The sequence below is a fragment of the Leptosomus discolor genome, chromosome 1 (assembly GCF_034619465.1).
Source record: "Leptosomus discolor isolate bLepDis1 chromosome 1, bLepDis1.hap2, whole genome shotgun sequence".
In the NCBI taxonomy this organism is placed as follows: Eukaryota; Metazoa; Chordata; class Aves; order Leptosomiformes; family Leptosomidae; genus Leptosomus; species Leptosomus discolor.
In genome coordinates, this window is record NC_141391.1 from 85,543,396 (window position 1) to 85,565,004 (window position 21,609).

The 21,609-nt window shown below is 46.2% G+C and overlaps 1 protein-coding gene across 1 annotated transcript in view; it reads left to right on the top strand.

Annotated features, from left to right (window-relative positions):
* Positions 1-560: 560 nt before the first annotated feature.
* NHS (NHS actin remodeling regulator) overlaps positions 561-21,609 on the top strand; it is a 258,373-nt gene continuing 237,324 nt past the window's right edge. The window contains exon 1 of the mRNA XM_086464561.1: positions 561-960. Within this exon, the coding sequence (XP_086320687.1) occupies positions 561-960 (400 nt within the window). The remainder of the gene's footprint in view (positions 961-21,609) is intronic.

A 21,609-nucleotide genomic window follows, 5' to 3' on the forward strand; every position in this document is an offset into this window, starting at 1 on the left:
CCCCGCACCCGCCGCTCCGGCGCCGCGGCTCCCCCGCCGGTGCGGTGCGGTGCGGTGCGCGCGGCGCGGAGGGCCCTGCAGCGCCTCCCCGCGGCGGAGGCCGCTCGGCACCGCCCCGGTCCCGGGCCCCCGCCCCCGCCCCGCCGCTCGCCTCGGCGGCTCGCTCCTCCTCGCGGCCGCGGGATTCCTCTCTCCGGGTTTTCGACACCCCCCGCCCCCCCCTCCCCTTCACACCCGCCGCCGGAGCGGGACGGCGTGCGAGAGAGCGAGCGAGGCGGCGCGGATGCGCCCCGGCTCCCCGCGGCGGCGGCGGCGGCAGCAGCGGCGGCGGATGCTGGGCGGCGCGGCGGCCGCTCCGCAGCCCGGGAGCCCCGCGCAGGGAGGGAGCGAGGCGATGAGCCGCCCGCCGGCGGCCGCCCGCGAGTGACGGCGGCGGGGCAAGGAGCGGCGGCGGCGGCGGCGGCGAGGAGGAGGAGGAGGAGGAGGAGGAGGGAGAGGAGGGCAGCGATCCCCGCCAGTGCCCGCGGGAGCCCGGGAGAGCCCCGGCCGAGGGCTCGGCCATGCCCTTCGCCAAGCGGACCGTGGAGCCGCAGCGGCTGTGCCGGCGACAGCCCGCCGCCTCCGTGCTGGAGGAGAGCTGGGGCGCGGAGCCGCCGCCGCCGCCGCGGGACCCGCCGCCGGAGGAGCCGGGGACGACGGGCGAGGGCGCGGAGGCGACCGGCGGAGGGGAGAGGGAATCGGCGGCGGTGCTGATGGTGCTGGACCTCTGCTCGGTCAGCAACGTGGCCCTGTCGCGGATCCTCCGGCAGCTCTCCGACGTGGCCCGGCACGCCTGCACCCTCTTCCAGGAGGTCGAGGCTGACATCCAGGGCACCCACCGCCGCGTCCGGGCGCTCCACGGCCGCATCGCGGGCCTCCAAGGGGCTGTGCGCGGCCTCGACCCCAAGCAGGAGGCAGTGCGTAAGTACCGCGGGATGGGGCGCACCGCGGGATGGGGCGCACCGCAGCCCGGGGCGCCCGGCGGGGGAAGCCGTGCCCCGGTAACCCGCCCTGCAAAGTTTGGGGCCGGAGCCGGTGCGAAGGGAGCCCCGGCGGCGGGGTGGGAAAGGGGCCGTGCCGTGCCGTGCCGTGCCGTACCGGGCGGACGGGGGTCGGGCCGGGTCGGTGGGCGCCGCTGGGCGCCGCGGCGATGCCGGCGGGAGGGATGATGATGTCAGTGGTTTGTGCCTTACATAAGGAGCTGGCTGGCGGGGCTCTCGGGGCGCATCTTCTGCAGCCAAGGGTTTGGCCAGGGAGGGGGCCGAGGTTTGTTTGCGGGGCCCCGGGGGTGGTGAGGATGGGGATGAACACCCGTCCCCGGACATCTTTGGGTTTTCTCCCGTTACCGGCCTGTCCGCCTTCCCGGACAGATTTGTCTTCCCCTTAGGAGTGTCTCTGACTTCCCGGTGGAAATTTTAAGCTCTTAACTAGAAATAATAAAGCTGCTTCGTCGTTAGCCAACTTTCGGGGCTATCAAATAAGGAAGTTTGGTTAATGACTCTGTTTAAAGAGCGGCCCTGAAGAGCCGGGGGGGGGGGGGGGGTGAGCGGGGGGGGGGGAGAGAGGGAGGGGAGAGGGAAGGAAAAAGATCAAGGCAATATGCGACTTGTGTTATGAGCACTAAATGCTTTAATCCTGCTTCTTCTCCACCCAAACTATAAAAGCGGTGACAGGCTCCGTAGTCCTAACAGCTGCTGATTTCTGCTGAATATGGCTCGTGTTCACAGCGGTGTAATGAATTTGTACTCTCACTGGGGCATACGCTTCCCAAATGCTTGTGAATATGTATTTTTGTCATAGGTAGGGCTGTGGATTGGAAGTCCGGAATAGCAGAGATGGGTGTCGATCCTGTCCTCTTAATCTGGTTTAGGAAAGGCAATAGCTTCAAAAGGGAATTTGGCTTACTTTTTGCCTTCTGCTGTTACCCTCTGAATCCTGAGTACCTCCAGTGAGCACAGTGAAGTGAATTTACACTGGAGTAAATGAGAGAATGCCCTCTTCTACGTGTTTTTAATGAACGTGACATTTTAAAAAAATTGTGTTCTGGGTTTCCTCCCCTTTGGAGCAGTGTGGAATGTAAGTAACTCTTCGAGGATCGGCAAAGCTGTACTGATTAACAGAATCAAGCCTTAAGTATTCAGCGGTATTTAAACTACATCGTTGGCAGCTGTAGAGTGACTTTGCTGGTGATGTATTAATATACATCAACTGTAGATCAGACCGAGGGAGGCTTTCTGTGGTTTCAGGACGAGTGTGTAATCAGAGCAGAGTGCTGGGCTGTGATTGGAAACTGCGGTGAGAAGGAGGCTTGGCCGATGCAGTGAGGGAACTGTCTGAGGAAATGAAACTCCTTGTATCACATTCTCATCTGTAAGTCTTTTGAGCTGAGTAACTGTGGGTATACACTAATGTAAGTGAGAGCAGAGCTTAGCCTTTCTAATCCGTATGGCTTTTTTCTTTCTGGATTGTGCAAGTGCAGCTTGTTTGCAAATCACGGTGCCTAACCTTGATATTACAGCACAGTTATGTCATGCGCTTAATTAGAGAGTCTGGCTTTACCCCTGTGATGATAAATGCAGAAACCGCTTCTTTGGTGTTCTTCTGTTTTCTTTTAAGTCTTCTCTTTAGGAGGGGATAGGCTTTGGTCATGATCTTCCCTGGGTCCACCTGCTGTTCCTCTTCCCCCTGTGTACGGTGCAATGTACAGTGCAGTGCCGCTGATAGAGCTGCAGATGTCCCTCAGTCTGGCCAGCCAAGGGCTCCTCCACAGTGCTGGGCTTTGCCACTACCCATCCTCCAGTAGGTGTGTGCCTTGCCTCCAGCTGTACAGCTGCTCAAAGGCACATTGCCCAGTCCTCATTGCTTCTCTCTGTGCAGCGCTGTGCCCCATGTGCTTTAAAGGTGAAAGTCTCTGCACCGACCCAATGTGCATGAGCCGTCAGCTTCTGTGGGTGCTCCGTCTGCTTTTAATCCCCATCCAGTGTCGGACCAGCACAGCTGCGTTTGCGTAGTGCTGTGTCTGAACATCTCAACTGGGACGTGGAGCTGAACTGCATCGTTCTGTGCATCTTCTCCTCACCTTCCCCAAATCCGTACATATCCACAGCAACACCTCCCTGTGGCTTCCAGACTGCTCAGCGTTCCCAAGGGCCAGATAAAACTGCCTGGCAGGAAACTGCCTATCTTTGCTGTAGTGTATAATGATAGCCCTTTCTGGGCTGACACGTCCTCCGTCATTATTACTTTCAGCAAGACTGTGCTAATGTTTGTTTTAAGCATGAAGTGCCTACACAATTCACTCCTGACAGCATCACACTCATGTCACTGCACCCAGTTGTTTTGAAACCAAGAGAGCAATCGCAGGTGGACACAGGTCTGTTCAGGACCTTACCAGCATCACATTAAGGCATACTGACTTCTACCTCCTGTGGCAAACGTGGAATGATGAGGTGGCCTCTGGGCTGCCTTTTGGCTGTCCAGCCCAAATGACACATCTAAGAATAACTCGGAACTGGCTGGAGGTTTGGACTCGCACCACAAGGAACAAGTTGGTGACAGGCATGCAGCCACTGCACCCCTGGCATGACTGTAATGGTCACATTGAACTTGTTGCATACCAGGAGCCTGGAGGTGCTGGGCTACTTGACGCATTGACCGAGACACTGTGTACTGGTATGTTAGCACCATGGCAGTGCAGCCCAACCACAGGTTTTTTAAGTACTCGATGTAAAACTACTAGGCTACCTTGCCACAGTGAGGTATTCTTGATGTTCTAACACCAATTGCAGCACAGGAATTTGAGAGTAACGCTACCAGACATGCCCTAGATACTGAGCTGTGACATTGGAAGGCCTTTTTCTCCATGCCTCGTCAGCCAGCTGGATTCTAAGAATCCCTTATGAAGGCACAGGCTGAGTGAGGAAAAGGAAATAATGGGCTAAACACCATCTTGGGAGATACTGGAGCAAGTGCTTAGAGGAGCTCCTCTATCCCCATCCCTTGCCCAGAATGCCATTCCTTGGAAATTGCAGAGATGGTACCGAGGGGAAGGGGAGGAGGAAAGGAGCTCTCTTGAAAATAGCATATCGTATGGTTTTGCATAGTAATGTTGTGTTTTGTATTGAAAATTATGTATTGTTGTATTCAAATAGAACACCTATGCTGGGTTCAGGGAATATTAACAGAAAATTGATATTAATTAAAACCGGCATTTTACTAGCAATGCTTCTCGCTGCTGCTGTCATTTTCATGAGGCGTTAACATTGTCAGCTCTGTTGCTACTGAAGTGGTGAACATTTGCAAGACTGGGTATGCTTTGCTTTAAGAAAAGGACTGAAACTCTTCTGCTGAGCTGCTGGTAAAGGTGTTTACCTATGTGTTGCTCTTTTGGTTTTGCCACTGTTCAGAACGGGTGATTGGCAAATCTTGTTAGGCATAATAAAGGACTGATTCTGGGCAGTCTCAAGCAGGTCATCTTCAAAAACTCAAGGTCCCTCGCCTCTGCCTTCACAGATGCTGCTTGTTCTTTCATCTTTCTTATAAGCCTCTGACCAGCTAGCCTCTTGCAAATATGAATCCTTTCCCACCCACTGACTGGAAGAGAAACAAGGGTGAGAAATGTTTTCCTGCTCAGCTCCTGAACTAACTACTTTGCCCTTCTGCCACTCTAAGTACTTTACTGCTTTTCATCATGAGCAGCTCCAGGGTCTGCCTCTAAAGCAGACCCATGTGGGAATGATACGATTGTTGTCAGTCTGGCTGTTGCTTAGAGTTTCCTTATTACCAGCAAGAGAACTGAGCAGTGTGGCACTGCCCAGGTCTATTATTAGGTGCTTGATTATCTTGATAATACAGAAATGTAGAAGTGCTGGATTTGTGTATAGACTTCGGACTCGGTGCCTCCGTTATTGTTTAGAAAGATGATTTCTCAGTCTAGGAGACTACAGATCTGGCAGTCTAAGTGGAATATTGTACTTTTCAGAAACTGATGATGTAAGCCATCTTGCTTTCTAAATAATCAGCAGTGACGGGGCAGCAGATTTTGAAAGCCCTAGTTAACGAGATCCTCTTTGCACCCTGGCATCCCAGAAAATTCCACACATTCCAGGCTTTTTTTCTGAGAGCATCAGTGAGTTACCAGAAGCTAAAAGCTGTGTCGTTTCCAGCGGTTGCCTGCTGTATCTTCATTGCTCCACTTTTCCATTCCCGGTTTTCCTACGTGCTTGCAGTTAGTGATACAGCTGCTTAGAAGTGCGGGGATCTCCTGTGTTACTCTATGCTTCAGAGGCCCCTGGATCTCTGCAGTGAGGTCCCCTATAGGTTTTTCTTCTTCCCTGAAGTGTCAGTATTGAGATAAAAAAGACAGCTGTGAACTGATTCTTTATCTTTTTAGGCCCTGCATTAATTTATTCTGTTTGATTGAAGACGGCTACTGAAAACAGTCTGGCTAGTTTCACTTTTGCTTCTGGTCTCTTTCATTGTGCTGTTTTGATTCTGTTTGGTTTTTTGTTTTGTTTGTTTGTTTGTTTGTTTTTTAATTATTTGTTCTGTTTCGTTTTTTTACACACTGATATAATGCTCTTCTGTTTGGGTTTTGAGCACTGCAGGGAAATGTTTAATCAATTGTAAGGTTTTTATGTGCCTTCTGCCACGATCCTACTGTTTTTACAAAACATATGTTGGACCCAAAGCTCATGAGATAATGTATTTGACTTAACATGCTGAAGTCTCAATTGCTGCTGAAATGGAATCTAGAAACTTTAATGCTTCTTTCTCAGGATATGGTAGCATCATAAGGCTGTCCCAGGCTAAGTGTTGGTGAGCATCCTTGCAGAGATCTTCAGGCAGGTACATAAGACCTTAAGGGTAGGTGCCATCTTGAAAAGAAAAAGAAGCAAGTGCAAGTTGGGTAGATAAGTGTTGCACTTTATTGCAACTCCACAAAATCCTAGAGAATTTAAAGTGCCATTTTCATTGTATGGCTTTTCTGTTGTGTTGAGGCACAACTGTAGATCTCCATGGGTTGGATACATTTACATAAAAATATGTTGGATACTGCTGGAGACAAATCAGAACAGATTTCTAGCTTCCCTGGACTCTGTGTGGTAGTGCTTCATAGTGTATAAGCATATCTAAGTGTAAGGGTAGTTACATGTTCAGAGGTACATGCTAATGTAGCCTGGGGACATGAGGCACAAGGATGTATTCAGAGCTCCCTTTGTACGTTGAAATCATATTAATTGGGAAATCCTCATTGGGTGCAGAATAAAACCTCCAAAGAAAAACAGAGGTGTACGCTGGATGTAGTAATCCATCGCCTTCAGCTTCATGTCCTGCAGCTGCCTAAACGGAATGACGCATTCTCTTCACCTGTCGTTTTGGAGAGGGAGAAAGGCTTTTGCCTTTACTTTCCTGGTGTGTTTTTTGGTGGTGTGCTGGTTGCTGCATACTCGTCTGTGTTAGAGAACTCGCTTCTCTGGTGCACTTGACTATAGTTTGCCCATGAATGCAAATAACCCAAGTTGTGGGTGTGGGAAAGTTGGAGAATTTCCTCAGTGCTTGGCTTCTTCTAAATGCAGAGGGTTGACGGCAAGTTAGCAGAGTCGAAAGGATCAGGATGCCAAAGCATCGACTTTCCTGCTTACCTTTACTGCTGTCAGAACAACAAAGGAACAAAGGAAGAAAAACCTGCTTACAGAAGGATCCCATCCCCACCTTACCATAACATTAGCTAGAACACCATTAGCTTAGAGTACTGTCATTTAGGAGAAAGATCCCTTATCTTTGTTTACAGAATAGCGATAGAAGACCCTTTACACAAGAACATGATCATTCAGAGGCTGGCCTTGAGATTTTTTTCTCATCCATTTAATACGGGTAACTGGATGGAATTTGCCAGGTGGCTTTGGCAGGGATGTAATGCTTTGGAAGTTGTCACTTTCAGTAATGTTGGCTTGTGGAAAGCAGACTCTGGCCTCTTTGCAGATAAAAACAGTGTAAAATCCTTTGTCCCACTGAGATCAGTGAGACTCTCAGCGGAAAGTCTCTGAGAATCCGGTGCTCAGGTAGACTCACTAGCCTTTACCTGGCACGGGCTGGTGACAAATGAATAGCAGACAGCGGTGGTTTTCCTCCAAAGCCATTCCCTGTTACATAGATGTAAATCTTTGTGAGTTTAGCTGAATCTCATTTACTTGGTCTTCCATCGGTGTAGCATAGAAGGCTTTTGCCTATTCTACGGTTCCTTGCTTTTCATTCCACAAATAATACTTAAACTAATGGAACAGATTTGAACTGTTTGGGGATTTTGTTGCTAGATGGAGAGCCTGCCAGTCCAAAGACCTGATACCCAAGAATATTCAAAGCTGGATTCCCACCTCACTGCAGCTGTATAGCTGTGTCATCTCATAATCATTAGTGGAACTTCTTTCTGGCTCATGCTCAAGAGCCAAGCAAGGGTTTTCAGTGTGTTTATTAGAAATCCTGGTGGAAATGGCTTAACTCCTTTAAGACCAATGAGGTCTCCTTTACACAGGAGTAAAACTTCAGAGAGAATAGAATCAGGCCTGTAAGCGACTTACACTTACTGTGGATCTAACGGCTTAACAGAAATACTTCCCACAGCCCCTTTAAAACTCAATGCTTCTATTTAAGAGCCTTTATAATTTAATGTATGTGTTCATATGGAAACATAAGATGAGTGTTCCAGTGAAATCAATGGAGTCATTCCTACTTTGGGTTAGTTCCCCTGCTGATACAGGAGAGATGGGGAGATTAAGAAATAAGCAGGCTCTGATAACTTACTGAGGGCATGGGGAGGTCGTTCACCTGTTGATTCACATGCATAAAAGATGGTAGTTTCTCTTTATGAAAGATGAAGGGCCTGGAGTGTTTCCAAAAAACTCTTGCATGGTTCTCAAATGTCCTTGGACTGAGGGAAGGACTTGCAGGAAGCAAATATAAATATCCAGTGTAACAGTGCCGCTCAACTGCTGTTCTGGATGAGCAGAATCAGGTTTTGTTGACATTACTTACGTAGGTTTACCTGTTCTGTGACTTCAGTGTCAAGGCTCAGATTATGGCTGGTCTGGCAGAGAAGCGCAAAGGTGGCGAGAAAAGAGGGGAAGCTGGCCTTTACTGCTCCCTGGCATGAGCCAGTCCCAACTTCTCCTTCGTTCTGTCAAGGGCAGGCTTCTTAAGTATGGCCATTTAAAGGCAGCACCTGGCTCTTCCTTTCTCCAAACTGCATAGCAAAAGAGATCAAGTGCAGGGGAGTGCTGACTGTTTAAAAAGGCCCCTAATCTGACACATTTCCTTCACACATGCCTAGACGTGTTGTACCCAAATCAAGCAGAGACCCCCAGGGAACTCTTAAAAGCAATATTACGATGCCCAAAGTGGGGGAAAAAATACGACCAGCTGATGTGAGTAATACACATATGCATTTTAAAAGCGTCGTGGCAGGGTTGTGTGGTCTTCTGAGTCAGAGAGCTGGGATTTTCAAAAGCTGCTCTTTCCAATCACTCGGCATCTCCATGTAATCGGAGGCTGACATCAGACTCTCGATAGGAACTACTTGAGCTATTAGGCTGTGAAGAGCAAAAACTCTCTGTGTTACCCAGTGTGTATGCGGGGGGAAGGTTTTTTCACTTCCTTTGATGTATTAGCATCAAGAGAGGGAGTCTTCGCTTCATTCCTAATTGCTTCTCGTCTTTGAATTTATATACCAATATGTAAGTAACTGCAAAGGGAGATAGCAGAATTTATAAAAAGTTCAAAAAGGCAGGGCTTAGAGCATGATTAAAATAAAAGATAGCATACAGCATGTGCTGTTTTTAGCTGAAATATCTCCCTAGAATACTTTCCATTTACATTCTCATTATATCTAACTGCTTCTAATGCACTGCTTAGTTTAACAACTGGCATGTTTTTAGGGTAGATTTTATAACAGATATACACCCACTGTGTTCTTAACTCAAGACTTTAAATTGCAGTATCTGTATTGGACAATCTTTTCTTATACCTTCTTGGCTGAAGGCAGGAAGAAAGCAATAGTGATGGGAACCTAATTAAGCCTGTGGTTTAATTACACCAGGAGCTGTGTGCTTGAAATGCTGCTGGATTCAGTGAATACTGCGTGGCACTGCCACGTTAAGTCCCAGTGGAGAATGACATTTTTTTTTTTTTTTTTTTAATAGGATCACTGTAATTGTTACAAAGCCACCATGGTTTTCTCTTTCTTTTCAGCTGCCAGGGCAGTTGGACTTTGAACTATAGCCACTCAGACCGAGTCCCTGAGAAAGTTTGGAGGAGCCGTCTTGCTAGCGTGTGCATGTGATTAAGGAGAATGAGCATAGGGCGGTGTGTTTGTGCTATAAATATGCATAGCTTGTTCAGGAGTCTGCAGCTTTTCCCCCTGCCTTCTCGAAGTTTTTTTTTGTTAGCTTGACAATGTTTGAAAAGACCTTTAAGTTGACCTGGACAGAGGGCGAGTTAGGGGGAAAAGGTGCTAATCCTTCTCCTTGAAGATGTGTGTATCAGTGGCTGCAAATCAGGCCATTTTTAGGAGTGAAATATTCAGGGTGCATTGAAAAATTCCTCTGTGTCCACAGGCTTTGAATTGCTTTTAAGGCAAAACAGGGCTCTCTGTGCGTGCTCAATGTTGCCTGATTTTTTTTTTTTCCTTCCACAGAAGGTATTACCAAGTGTTGTTCTCTTCAGATGGTCTATGACTGCATGTAATTGCAGAGATCAGACCTTATTGATGATGAAGCTCAGAATAAGCAGCAGTAACTTGCTGTGATGCTGCCAGGCAAACTTTTTGTAAAATGGCATACATGTTTCACTGCATCCAGTATTTAGTGAGATATGATATGGGGCGATTTAATTTTAAGTGAAATGAGAGAATAATTGTGATTAAATACTTATCATGCAAATCGGAGTGGGTCCAAAGAGCTGGTACTACCCAGCTCTTTTTTCTTCTTCATGAAAGCTTTGTTTATGTACTTGCAGGAAAAAGAGGGCCAGTTCTTGGCATAGGCATGGTCTTTTCTTTGGTGGAGCAGCTTTTGGTGAAGTGTTGTGGACAGGAGGATAGTCAAGAGATGTATATGAATTCATTTCTCAAAAAGAAGAACATCTATCGTGGGTTGACCACTGACTTTCACATGCTCAGCTCTTACACTGGAAGCTGCATAGCCCTGCACAGTCCAAGTTTTAGACGCAAGCATCTTTTTTTTTTTTTTTTTTTTTTTTTTTTTTTTTTTTCCTTTTCTTTTTTTTCCCTCCTATTTTGGGGGGATGGATTTCTCACGCTTATCCAAAACCTCTTCTGGCTGCACAGCACAGCTTCTGCTGCTTTGGGCTGTGCTAAACACAGCTCCCCTGGCCTTCCTGTACCGCAGCAGTTAACACCATCACAGAGGCTCCTATCTCAGCATGCTGAAGAGATCCCACCTCCCCTCCCATATCAACTCTGTTCCCTCTGCAACAAGTATCGCTGCAGGAACCTGAAGTATTCGACTCTGCAGCAAATTGCCTGAAGTCTTGCACACAGTTAGCCTGCCAAAGTTAAATTTTCCCCGTAGGATGGATTATTCTGACAACGCCATTTTTGGTTTTTTATCAAAACAAGTATTAAGGAATCGCACACTCTGTGCATGTATAGCAGGGGAGGGGGTGGGCATGCCTGTGTATCTCACACCAGCCATTCAGAAATTTTATGTCTGTTACTCAGCAACAATTTCAACTACATTGCCATGGTGTAGAAATCATAAAAGAGGTTGCCAGGTAAAGGAGAGAATGGACTATTCGTGCTGCATTTGAAGGAATGGCTTGTTCTTTATTAGACACAAGAAAATCCACTGGGGAAAGAATCCCGTATAAATGTTCCAACCCAATAAAAAACAGTGCTCCAGTTGGAGCTCACATTTTCTTCAATGTGAAAGTCAGTCCTTTGCATGACATAAAAGCTGGAGAAAACCAGGCTTCATTAGTTCCGCTGCTTGCAAAACTGCTTGTTCGTATTCCTCTTTCCTCTCTAGAATTACTGATTATTTCTTTTCAATTTTAGTCTTTTTTTGGGAAACTTATGCCTTGAATTACTTTCTTTTTGGGTCATCCCATCCTTTGCTCCTCTTTTCATGACAATTTCGCAGGTGGATGCAGCTACACTTTTAACTCTGTCTTAATGGCAAAGTCAAACCCCCCTCATTGTGAGAATGAACAGTATTAATTTTTACAACTGTGGTTTATTCCCCATTGATTATCTTTAATGTGATGCTGTCTTGTTCAGTTAATGAACTACTGATAACCTGCTAAGATTTAATTAACCCCCTCCCCCAAACATAAACCTGCTTTTAATAGATATTGTAAATGCATCCAGTGTGCCTAGCACATTAAAATCACTGGTTTTAAGTTCCTTTACTTTCAAATTGCACTCTAGCTGAAGTGTATTTTGTAGCAATCATCTTGTCATTACTCTGCTAATAGCCTAAAATAAGTATCACTACTTCATGACTTCAGCAATATTTTTTGGCCTCTGTTACAGCTGCTATAGGCTTGATTCATCCTTGATGCCTAGATAGAGGTTGGATGAGCTGCGTTTTGGACAAAATCCTCCTAATGAAGACTAGGAGGCTCACCTGAAGATTTACTGTTAATTCTCCATCACTGTTTGCTGCTGTGAATCGGTTCCTGGAGCCCACAGGCAGTCCCTTTTTAAGCCGGGGTGGCAAAGCAATGCTAGTCCGCATGCAGATGTCTCCAGTTTCATTTTTGCTCACTCCTGGGCCAGCCGACATGTCCAGGATAGGGCTGTGGGGTTGGGCCACTGCCTGGAGCATGGGGCTACCCAGGCAACAATATATCTGCTACCAGCCATCTGTGCAACCCATTCCCGTGCAGCAAGGCAGTGGGGCTGTGGTAAGATAGCCGTGTTGTACAAACAGATGCCCGGTTGCCAGCCACGTGAACCGTGCACCACGTTGCTCTGGACCAAATCTGTTTGAAGGAAGCTAGCTGGAGCACTTGGGAGGTGAGCTAGGATGGCAGCCTTGACCATGGGTTGACCACAGATGAGGCTGACTGCTCGTGTCAGACAGAGGAGGAGGGAAGAGGCCAAAGCAGGCTGGACCTGTGCTCAGAGTTAACACTTGGCTGCCTGTTTAAAGGCCAACCCGCGGTATTTACCCAGCTTGCACTGCCAACTCTTTTAGGGACCTCTGTCAATATGTGCAAAATTTACAGGGCAATTCTAGATCAGGTCCAATGGTAAAATCATCTGCCTACAGGTATGGTATGGAAATGAGCACCGCTGTTTGAGGAGTGCTGGGTCTGTAAATGAGTGAATGGTTTACAGCTACCTTTGGCAGCTATAATGTAGCTATTTATTTATGAAATTGTCCAAGTGGAGCTTAACACACATTAGATTAGAAGTATTTTTCATGTATCTGCTTGTTCCTGAATGCTGTACTGAAGAACCCAGCAGAATGGTAATCTGTTAAAGGAAATGAGAGGGAGCTGCAAAATATCGCAGCTCGGGGTGATTATTTATTTCCTTTCTGGAATTTTGTTTCGTGTTTGACTGTAGGTCTGATCTCTGAAGCAGCATCTTGGACTGTGAGACCAAGAGGTTCTGCTACCATGAAATAGATAAATGAGCCCAGTTTTGTGCAGACCTTTATAAACCATAGTTGAAATAGAAGAGGCTTAGATAGCATCTTCTTCCTCAAAATTCTGTGTGCCACTAGAAGAAGAACACCTTTTATACATCTATATACATAAACACACAACTAGATAAAGGAGGAAGACCAGTGGAAAGATTGGACAAGATAATATTGGTCACTGAGATTAGAAAAGCTTAATAAAGGGGAGAAGAATTTTGCAGCTGCATTAGCAGCAACCAGGTCAAACAAGGGAGAAAATACTTGTTGCTACAGCTCTCATTACAAAGGTAAAAATTGAAGGTAATTGATGCCTCTTGTTCTTTCCTTGTTTTGACTTTGTGTCTTCATCCAAAAGCATCTTGTGGTTAAGTTCACTTCCTTTCCATCCCCTCCCTTTCACAGTGGAAGATTAGTTTGAACTTGAGAGGTTGTGATGGTATTGTTGGAAACTCTTCTGCTGGATGTAATGGGTGATCCTGCCCCGGAAGTGAGGTACGTCTTGCTTGGGGATGTGGGAATTATGCTGTTTGGTTGTACTTGCAAGAGTAAAGTCATTGCTTTTGAATTAATTTCCCCTGCTATATTATAGCAAGGACTGAAAAATAAAATTAAAATGTAGAAAAGCTCAGCCAAGTTCATGAAATTAATTCTTCTGAGAGAACAGATGGGTAAGTGAAAGGTGAAGTGGTACAAGTCTACAGTGTAGTTTGCAGATTCACTGAAGGAATGTGTTGTGTTTATTATTGCAGCGATGTCTCCCCTGCCTTTGTTCCCTTTTGAGACAGTCCAACCTTGGGCTTGTTAAATATGTCTCTACAGAAGTTGGCACATACTGACCTTTTTTGCTGCAGCCTGCTCTTCTGTAGTTTCTTGATTCTAGTGGCATGAGCCAGATGGACAGAACCCTAGAGCTAAATGCTGGATAACATAATTAAGTGCTCTAGTATCGAAGGCTGGAGCTCACTGAGTCAAACTTTGGCCAATACTTCAATATGTCTTCATCCAAGATACATCTGCTGTGTCGAAGTAGTTGTTTTTCTTTCAGATCATATTCCTTGGGTGTGAGGATGTTAAATTATATACCAATAATATTTTCATCTGCATAATACCGAGCACTCTCTACTACTTTGTGTCCTGATAGCACTAGAGGAACATTTTACAACCTTGCAGGGCTTGTGGAAGCCCACCTGAATTTTTCTTTCAAACCTGTGCAGCTTTTTTTCTCCTGTGCTTTGGAGTTGTGGTGGTCAGTTGTGAGTGTCATGTGAACGCCCGCTCCCTGAAAGCCCCATGCCAGTTCAGCCCCACTGCCCAAGCGCATTGTAGACACAGGAACGTGGCTCTGCAGTTTTCATTGTGAGTTTGGGGTCTGAGAAGCCTGGTTTCGTACTGACCAGGAAACCACACCAGAGATCTGTCTGCCATCCTGCAGCCACTTTCCTTCCTGCTTTCGTATGCCATTTATAGCAAGCAAATTGTGTCTCCCACCTCCCCTTCTCCCCTTCCTTGACATGCCACTTAGAAACTTTGGGGATGAGTGGCTGATTTTCTCTTCGGCTTCCTCTTTACAACCTAGCTGCTTTCCAAGGCAACATGTTCCCATGCATAATGTTGGCAGGCAGCTCATGCTGCCCTGCCTGGGTGCTGTGCGCAGCCTCTGGCAGGACAGTGTCGGTGTGTGGGAGAGGAGTCAGCAGTGGGAAGGGGGTGGGTGAGGAAGCAGTCTCTGTCATTCCTGAAAGACCGCTCACTGAAGAAGTGTGTGTAGAAACTGTACTACACAGCATGGCTTGTTTAAAATAGCTTGGATGCTTCTGGTCTGTACATCCAGCATGCCTGAATCTGAGGGTCAGGCTTGTCCTGAACAAGCTACATCAAAAGATTATTTTTCTGCTGGTCCCTAAGTAACCTCCTCTGCTTTGCTCTCCATTTCTGCTGAAGAAACATTAAAGTTAGGGTAGTCATTTTTCCATAATGTTACTGTGGATGGCGTTGCATATGCGTAGTAGGGACATGATTGGGGAAAAAAAACGAGAAAAGAAGGAGAATGCATGTTATCCTTGGAGAAGCTGTGAGAAGAGCCACGTCAGGAGGGTATTCAGAGACCAGGGTCTGCTTTTTCACTGCCAGGGAAGTTTTCTATCATGTGAATTCCTTTGTGTGCTTTGTAGGCATGATGGCGTGTGTAAGAGCAGGGTGCTACAGGCTGAGTAACGCTGAAACTTGCTCACAGGGAGCTGTGCTTGGTCAGGATGGAGCCTGTGAAATGTTTTCAACACCACTGCAGCCCTTGAAATAAGTCTTACAGTATAGGTCTTAGCTTAAAGATTGAATTGCCATCTAACTGTCCAGACAGGAGTTTATTTCTTCTGTCCTGAGCAAGCACTGTGTATCATGGGGTGTGATATGGTTTGGAAGAAACTCCTGATGGGCTATAGCTGCAGGACCTCACCCTCTTCAGAGGCAGCCCTGCCTGGATCTGTCCCTGCAGGGCGCATGGCCTCCTGACAGTTTGGAAAGTGGCATGGGAATGACAGTGTTTTTTCTGCTTATTTTTCTGCTGATGGGCCATGTGTGCACCATTTCATTTATGAGAAAACATAGCAGGCAGCTTTTAGGTGGACTCAGCTGCTATCTGTAAATGGCTGGTAGATGTGCTGAGGAGAACCAGACCCATCCAGGTGCTGAGTCCCTCCTGAGTGGGCTGAGGATGTTCAGCTCTGCAGGTTGGAGCTGAGGAGGAGGAGGGCCTGGTGGCTAAAATATTAGTGCTTAGGAGTCCTTGATCCATCCGCTGACTTCTCATGGGAGTTTGGGCAAAGGTTGTTATTGGGATTCTGGTCACCAAGTTTTAGCACTCTGAACTTTGGGGCATCCATCCCATTCAAAGGTGAGTCAGTCTGTCACTGTTGAGCAGAGAAAGTTTCTAGATTTCATGAGTCCCTTAACTTCTGTAAATGTCATGCTGTGAAGTAGGTACCACGGCGGGCTCTGTAGGCCTCTGTTCCCCAGCTCTGTGTCGAGGTGACAGCCCATCCTTTCTTCTCAGGTGATATCACACAGGCACTGAGGATGAGCTGGGTTGTGTGGTGATAGGTAATGTACGTCCGCAGAGCTGCTTTGTAAATGACAAGCAATTTGTGAGGCCGAGACCCTTCCACATCAAGAGTGCTACTGTCCTTCGTGGGCAAACGCTTCCAGGGGCCATGTCATTCTTCCTGATGAAGTCAGTACCCCCATGTGGGATTCTCAAGTCTTCCTTCAGCAAGCAGGATTTCTTGTTACAGAGAACTGCAGCTCTTGTCCTGTGAGGACTAACCTTAGGTTCAGCTAAATTTGCAGTTGGCAATCTTTATTTTGAGGCCTGGCTTATAGAGGAGATTGAGCTTTCTTACATTACAGACAATGTGTCTTGGTTAATTACAGTCATGTAAAGATGGGGTTGTACCTTGGGACTTGGTTTAATTAAAAAACGGTGCTGGGAAGTTTGATGAACGTCTTCTATGCTCTATCTGGCTGCTGAGCGCTAACACTGCGGTTCTCTTCAGGTGCTCTCCCAACTTCAGTCGGAAAGGGCCACCTGAGCTTGACATCTGCACTAATGAAAGGGGAGGACAGATTGTCATTCTCTGTCCAGCCAGGCTAGTGTCTGGCAGCACACTTTTCACAGCTTGGGCTTGCATCTGGGCTTTGGGAAAAGGTTTGTGCAGCTAGTAGTGTCAGAGGAAAAAACTTGCAGTGCAGAATCTAAGGCTTTCCCTGTGTAGTGGAAAAATCATGATCATGCATGTGAAATGTGGACTTAGAGGAACTTTGTGTGGGTGGTATTGTTTTGATTCTTTCTGTCTCCCTCCCTTTCCCTTCCCACTCACGTATGCTGAAGTCTATCAGCTGTTTAACTTGAGCTTTTCTGATAATCATAGATAATGTACAACAAAAACAATAATGAAGTGCCTGCATATATATAATCTCTCTGAACTGTAGAAGCCACAAGATCTCCTAGACGTGCTTTTTGTTAGTACTGGCTTGGGAGAGACCTAGCGCTCCATGATGCCCATCTGTTAGCAGCATGTTTAAATGTGATTAATGTGAAAGTTGCAAGAATTGCAATAGCTTTTGCTAGTCTACAACAGAATCTGTCACTGTTAATCTCTTGCAGTATTAAAAGCTTAATATAGTAAATCTAATGTTGTGGAAAGCTGTAGCTTTGCTTTTGTTACCATCACCTTAGTGCGTTATTAAACTAATATTTCCTTTTCCTCAATAGCTCACAAGCACAGTAGAGGCAGTGTAGATACCACTCACCTGCAGAAAAACATTTAAATGATCATATAAGTATGAAATCTCTCAAGAAGGAGATGCTCCAGCATAAAAGAATCTGGGGGAACATCAAGTTTGATGGGGATTCCTGAGGGGATGTGGCCAGAGCAGGGTGTATTAGGAGTCAGCCCTTTTCCAAAATGCTAGTAGAGGCTGGGGAATTCACAAGCAGTGTCTTAACGTGGTAGTTCTTTGCTGTGCCTGAGTAGATGTTAGAAATTATTTTAACTTACCCAACCATAACAGTAGACCTGCCTCATTAGTAGTGCTGATGGCATTTAATCAGAACTGCAGTGTCTTTAAAAGAGATTGTGAGCAGGATAAGCAGTGTTATGGCACAAGCAGGGACTGCCTGCTGGAGCTGGCCGATGCTACGGGAAACAAATAGGAGAGGACACGGGGAAGGAAAATTGCTTTCTTCATATAGTTGCTTGTGTTGGAAAGGATCAAAGAAACCATAATGAGCCAGCTTCTTTCTTCAGAGAAAATTTCAGAAGAATGATTCAATTAAATAGTAGTTTACTCAAGATCTGCAGGTGGCTTGTAAAGTGTAATTAGATCCCCCTTAACTTTTAAACCCAGATCTATGGCTTTGTTCATTTTAGTGGAGGTGGAGATCCCCATTCTTGGATTTACAGTGGGAGATTGATAGAGGAGAAGGCTTGCTATAAAATTTCTCAGTTTGTGGCATGATTACAAGGTGCTTTTGTTTCCAGCACGTACAGCAATAGTGCTTTGGTCCAGACATTTCAAAACTGCTTTTAATGCATGCTTGTAAGATCATCAGGCACTGTAGGACAAATTGAGACCTGCCTTTCACTGAAACACCCCATCACTCCATCACGCACAGCATCTTCATGGCAGCCAAGCAGCTTGTCCACATCCAGTCACTGTAAAGAGTCAAAGTCATATCAGATAGGATAGTGCTGCCAAAGGGGTAGTTACAGAATATATAGTTGCAGAGATCAGACTGGACTCTGGGATTTTCTAGTTCTTTTGTGTACACCTCTATAATCCAGTCTTTGAAGCATTTAAGAGCTTGAGGTGCCATGATTAAAAGCTTCAAGGACCACACTTTTTAATTTAACCTCTAAGAGCATAGGCACCAGTTCCGCTGCTCTGAGCCATTAGGAAGGCTTGCAGAGAAGACAGACCCCACTTGCCTTTAGCAGGCTGTCAGTCAGACCGAGCGCAGTAAAGGGGCTTTCTGCCTTTGTGGTAACATGCACATTATTGAAGCGATGAGACTGTTCATTTTTGGTCCTTGTGGGCTGCTGTGGCACACCCTGCACCCGCAGGTCTTGGTATTGCTCCTGCCCTGTCGACCTGTGGATTGGATAGTTATAGTTATACCCAGTATCCTCTGTCCATCCTCAAGAGAAGGGTCATGTTCCAAAGGCTTCAAGTAGTGAGGTGAGGAGCACACAGCATGTTATCAAACTGGAACTCTGCTTTGCTCTGCCCCCTCCCCTTAGGTCTTTGGCAATCAGGCACTGTTAGTTCACACTCTGCGAGAAATCACAAGAGCTTCTAGGATGGTATTTCAAAGCTTCACAAAGCTGTGCATGGCAGTGTAAAATCTGTCCTCATGGATCAGCTCCATCCTATACTCATGTTGCAGGGGTATCCCTGGAAAAGGGCATTTTTCCATAATTTGGGAGAATCTTAGAGACGGAGGAGTAAGGGGAAGGAGGATTCAGCTGCGCCTTGAATGCCTTGCTGTTGACTTAGATTTTCAGATCACTTTTGACTGTTGAAACGCGGAGGAAAGAGGATTCAGTAAGCAACTCTGTGTGTGTTTGTGTTCAATAAGTGCCTGCTCAGGCAAGGCAAGCATGACTCAGCTACTAGTTAGTGCTGATGTACCAGAATTAGCAAGCACTGAACACTCCTGCTACTGGATCTGCCCCAGTTGCTTGATGTGCAGCGATGAATGGATGAACATTCACCGATGCTGCTGCACAAACAAATAAGTTAATAAAAAGCAGCTGATTGTGTCCTTGTGCACTGTAGAAACTCCAAAGCAGCACTGAGATTATTTAAAAACAGATGTTCTTATTTCAGATCTCTTAGAAATGTAAAGCATTAAGGATTTTTGGGAAAAAAAACCCAACAAGGTAGACACAAAACAAACTTTCTACGCTGTCCTTAAATGATTTCATGGTAAGGACTTTTATAAGAGTTTTTCTCTTGAAGACTTAGCCCGGGTCTGAGTTTGACAGCGAACTTATCTTTGGATTGTCTCACTGATAATTTGAGCTGTGCTGGCATTCTCCAGTGAGAGAATTAACTCTCGGGGAAAAGTTTGGTTTTTTTGAGGGGATGCACTGGCAAGAAAATGCTCTGTGGAAACTGGAATTATACAAACCAACTGTCCAGCCTCATATAAAATTATACCAGCCTTTTGTACCTCCATTGTAAGTGGTATTTAACCCTTGCTATCATTACTACATACTGCTGAGACAGATGAACTTCCTCAGCTGATGGCTGAGCGGGGCCTGAGAACAAAGCGCAGACTGATGAGATTGTAAAAGGACGCGGGGCTGTCAGCAAGGCCAACCGTTAGTTCATTATTCAGGCAGACAAAGCTTCACGCCCTCATGAATCACTTCTGGGTTTTTTTTTTCTTGCTTTCCCTCTCTGAGGGAGCTCACTAAAAGGAGAGAGCATGCAGAGCAGTCACAGCAAGCTGGACCATTTCCATTTACGTTTTTCTGCCCTCTGGAGGCAAAAGCTGACCCATTGCTTATGGCCTGAATTGTACCAAGGGTGCCCCTTCTGCCCCGTGCTCCCTGCCACCCGGGTACTGATATGGTGCAGGATTTACTCCTCTGCCCATTGCCCTGGGGAGAACCTGGCTTTCTTTTCAACTGTGGAAATGAGCCCAGACCACTGGCCCTCTGTCTAGCTGGACTCTTTTTTAATTGCTTCTACACTTGAGGAGGACTCCGCAGCTGTGGTCCGTGGCAGGAGACCTACATTAGTTTCTCCATTTTATCAGCTGTTAAGAAAAGCTGGGGAGCTGTTTCCATTGCACACCCCCTCCAGTAGCTGTGAAAATGCCTGAGGGTGACAGCCAGTTGGGGATGTCGTGTTCAGCCTTGCTGCTGCTGGAGGGGGGATGATTTGCCTCCGTGGAGGTGTTCCAGGGCCATGGAAACAACCATACAGCAATACTAGTGTTCCTGCTGTAACAGTGGTGGGAGCAGCCCAGGGTCTCTGCCATCACAGGCTTGGGTTGATGAGGTAGGCTGAGGTAGCACAGGGAGAGGGCTTGGAGGGATAAAGAGTATTCTTTCTACTATGAGCCTCATGGCAATCCTCAAATACTCAGGAAAATAGTTTGAATCGGAAAAGTCATGGCTGGTACCAGATGGCTCGAGCAAAGTGTAGGAAGTACTGCAGTAAAAGCTAGTAACAACAGCCCACACATGGAGCCTTGTCCTACAGAAGGAAGGCTTGGTTTTGACAGGTCCCTTGAAGCATCAGTTTCTTATGTGTTCTTTTTTTTCACTCTATATGTTGTCATTGCACATGCTACTATTAATTGACTGGGGGTGGGGGGAGTGGGGGGGTGTGTGGGGGTGTTTTTGTGTTGTTTTTTTTTAATTTTTCCTAAATTCTTGGCCTCAGTGATGAAACATGGCAAACAGCTCTGCAGGTTACCTGTGTATTGCCTGGGAACTCTCTGGAATTGGTTTCATTTCTCTGAATACCCACTTGTTCTTGCATTACAAAGCTGGATGATTAAAGAATCCTGGAGTTCTTTCTCTGTGCTGTTCATTACTTTGTGTACCTCTTTCATGTGCCCTTATATCTAAATTAAACACATCAGACCTCTTCAGTTTCTTTCCATCTGTAGATCTTTTCATGCCACTGATTATTTCTATAAGCTGTTTCTGGAACTCTTCTTTTATTTCTCTGTATCATTCACCACTCAAAGGAGGCTGCAGACAGCAGTGTCCTTATGTGTATGTGTTCTGGGAGCTCCTTTCTCCTCAGTTTCTCTCTCCATCATCCCTGTCTCTCTGGGCTCAGTGCTGCAGCCTTTCCTCACTGTGTCATCTAATCCCGATGACTTCAGACATTGTAAGTGAAGACTACAGAATCCTTCATTTATATGTATTAATCTGATAAATGACTAAAGCTGCAGGCCTGAGCATCTTGGTTAGCTGCCATATCCATTTGCTAATCATTAACGCAGCTGAAAGATTTTTTTTTCTTTATTAAAAAACAAAGTACGGTCTTTAAAGAGCAGCGTTTTGCAAGGGGAGAAAGCTGTGTTTGTTTTGAAAGGAAGATTTACTGGGATGATATAATCCAACTTGTGCTGTCTCCTCACCTGTTTTTCCTCAGGGAGACCATCAATCTTTATTAACTTTTCTAAATCAAAAGATAAAAAAATGATAGACAAATTCCAAGATGGGATGAAAATACTAACAAAGGCTGAAAGAGAAATCCCTTCCTTTTAATACCTGCTGAAAGCTAATTCAAAGAGGAGCTAGTTTACTATAGATGCGTGGGATCTGAGAGCAATTTTGTGGCTTCAGTCCTTTGTAACAGGAGATCGGACAGAAAGAACAGT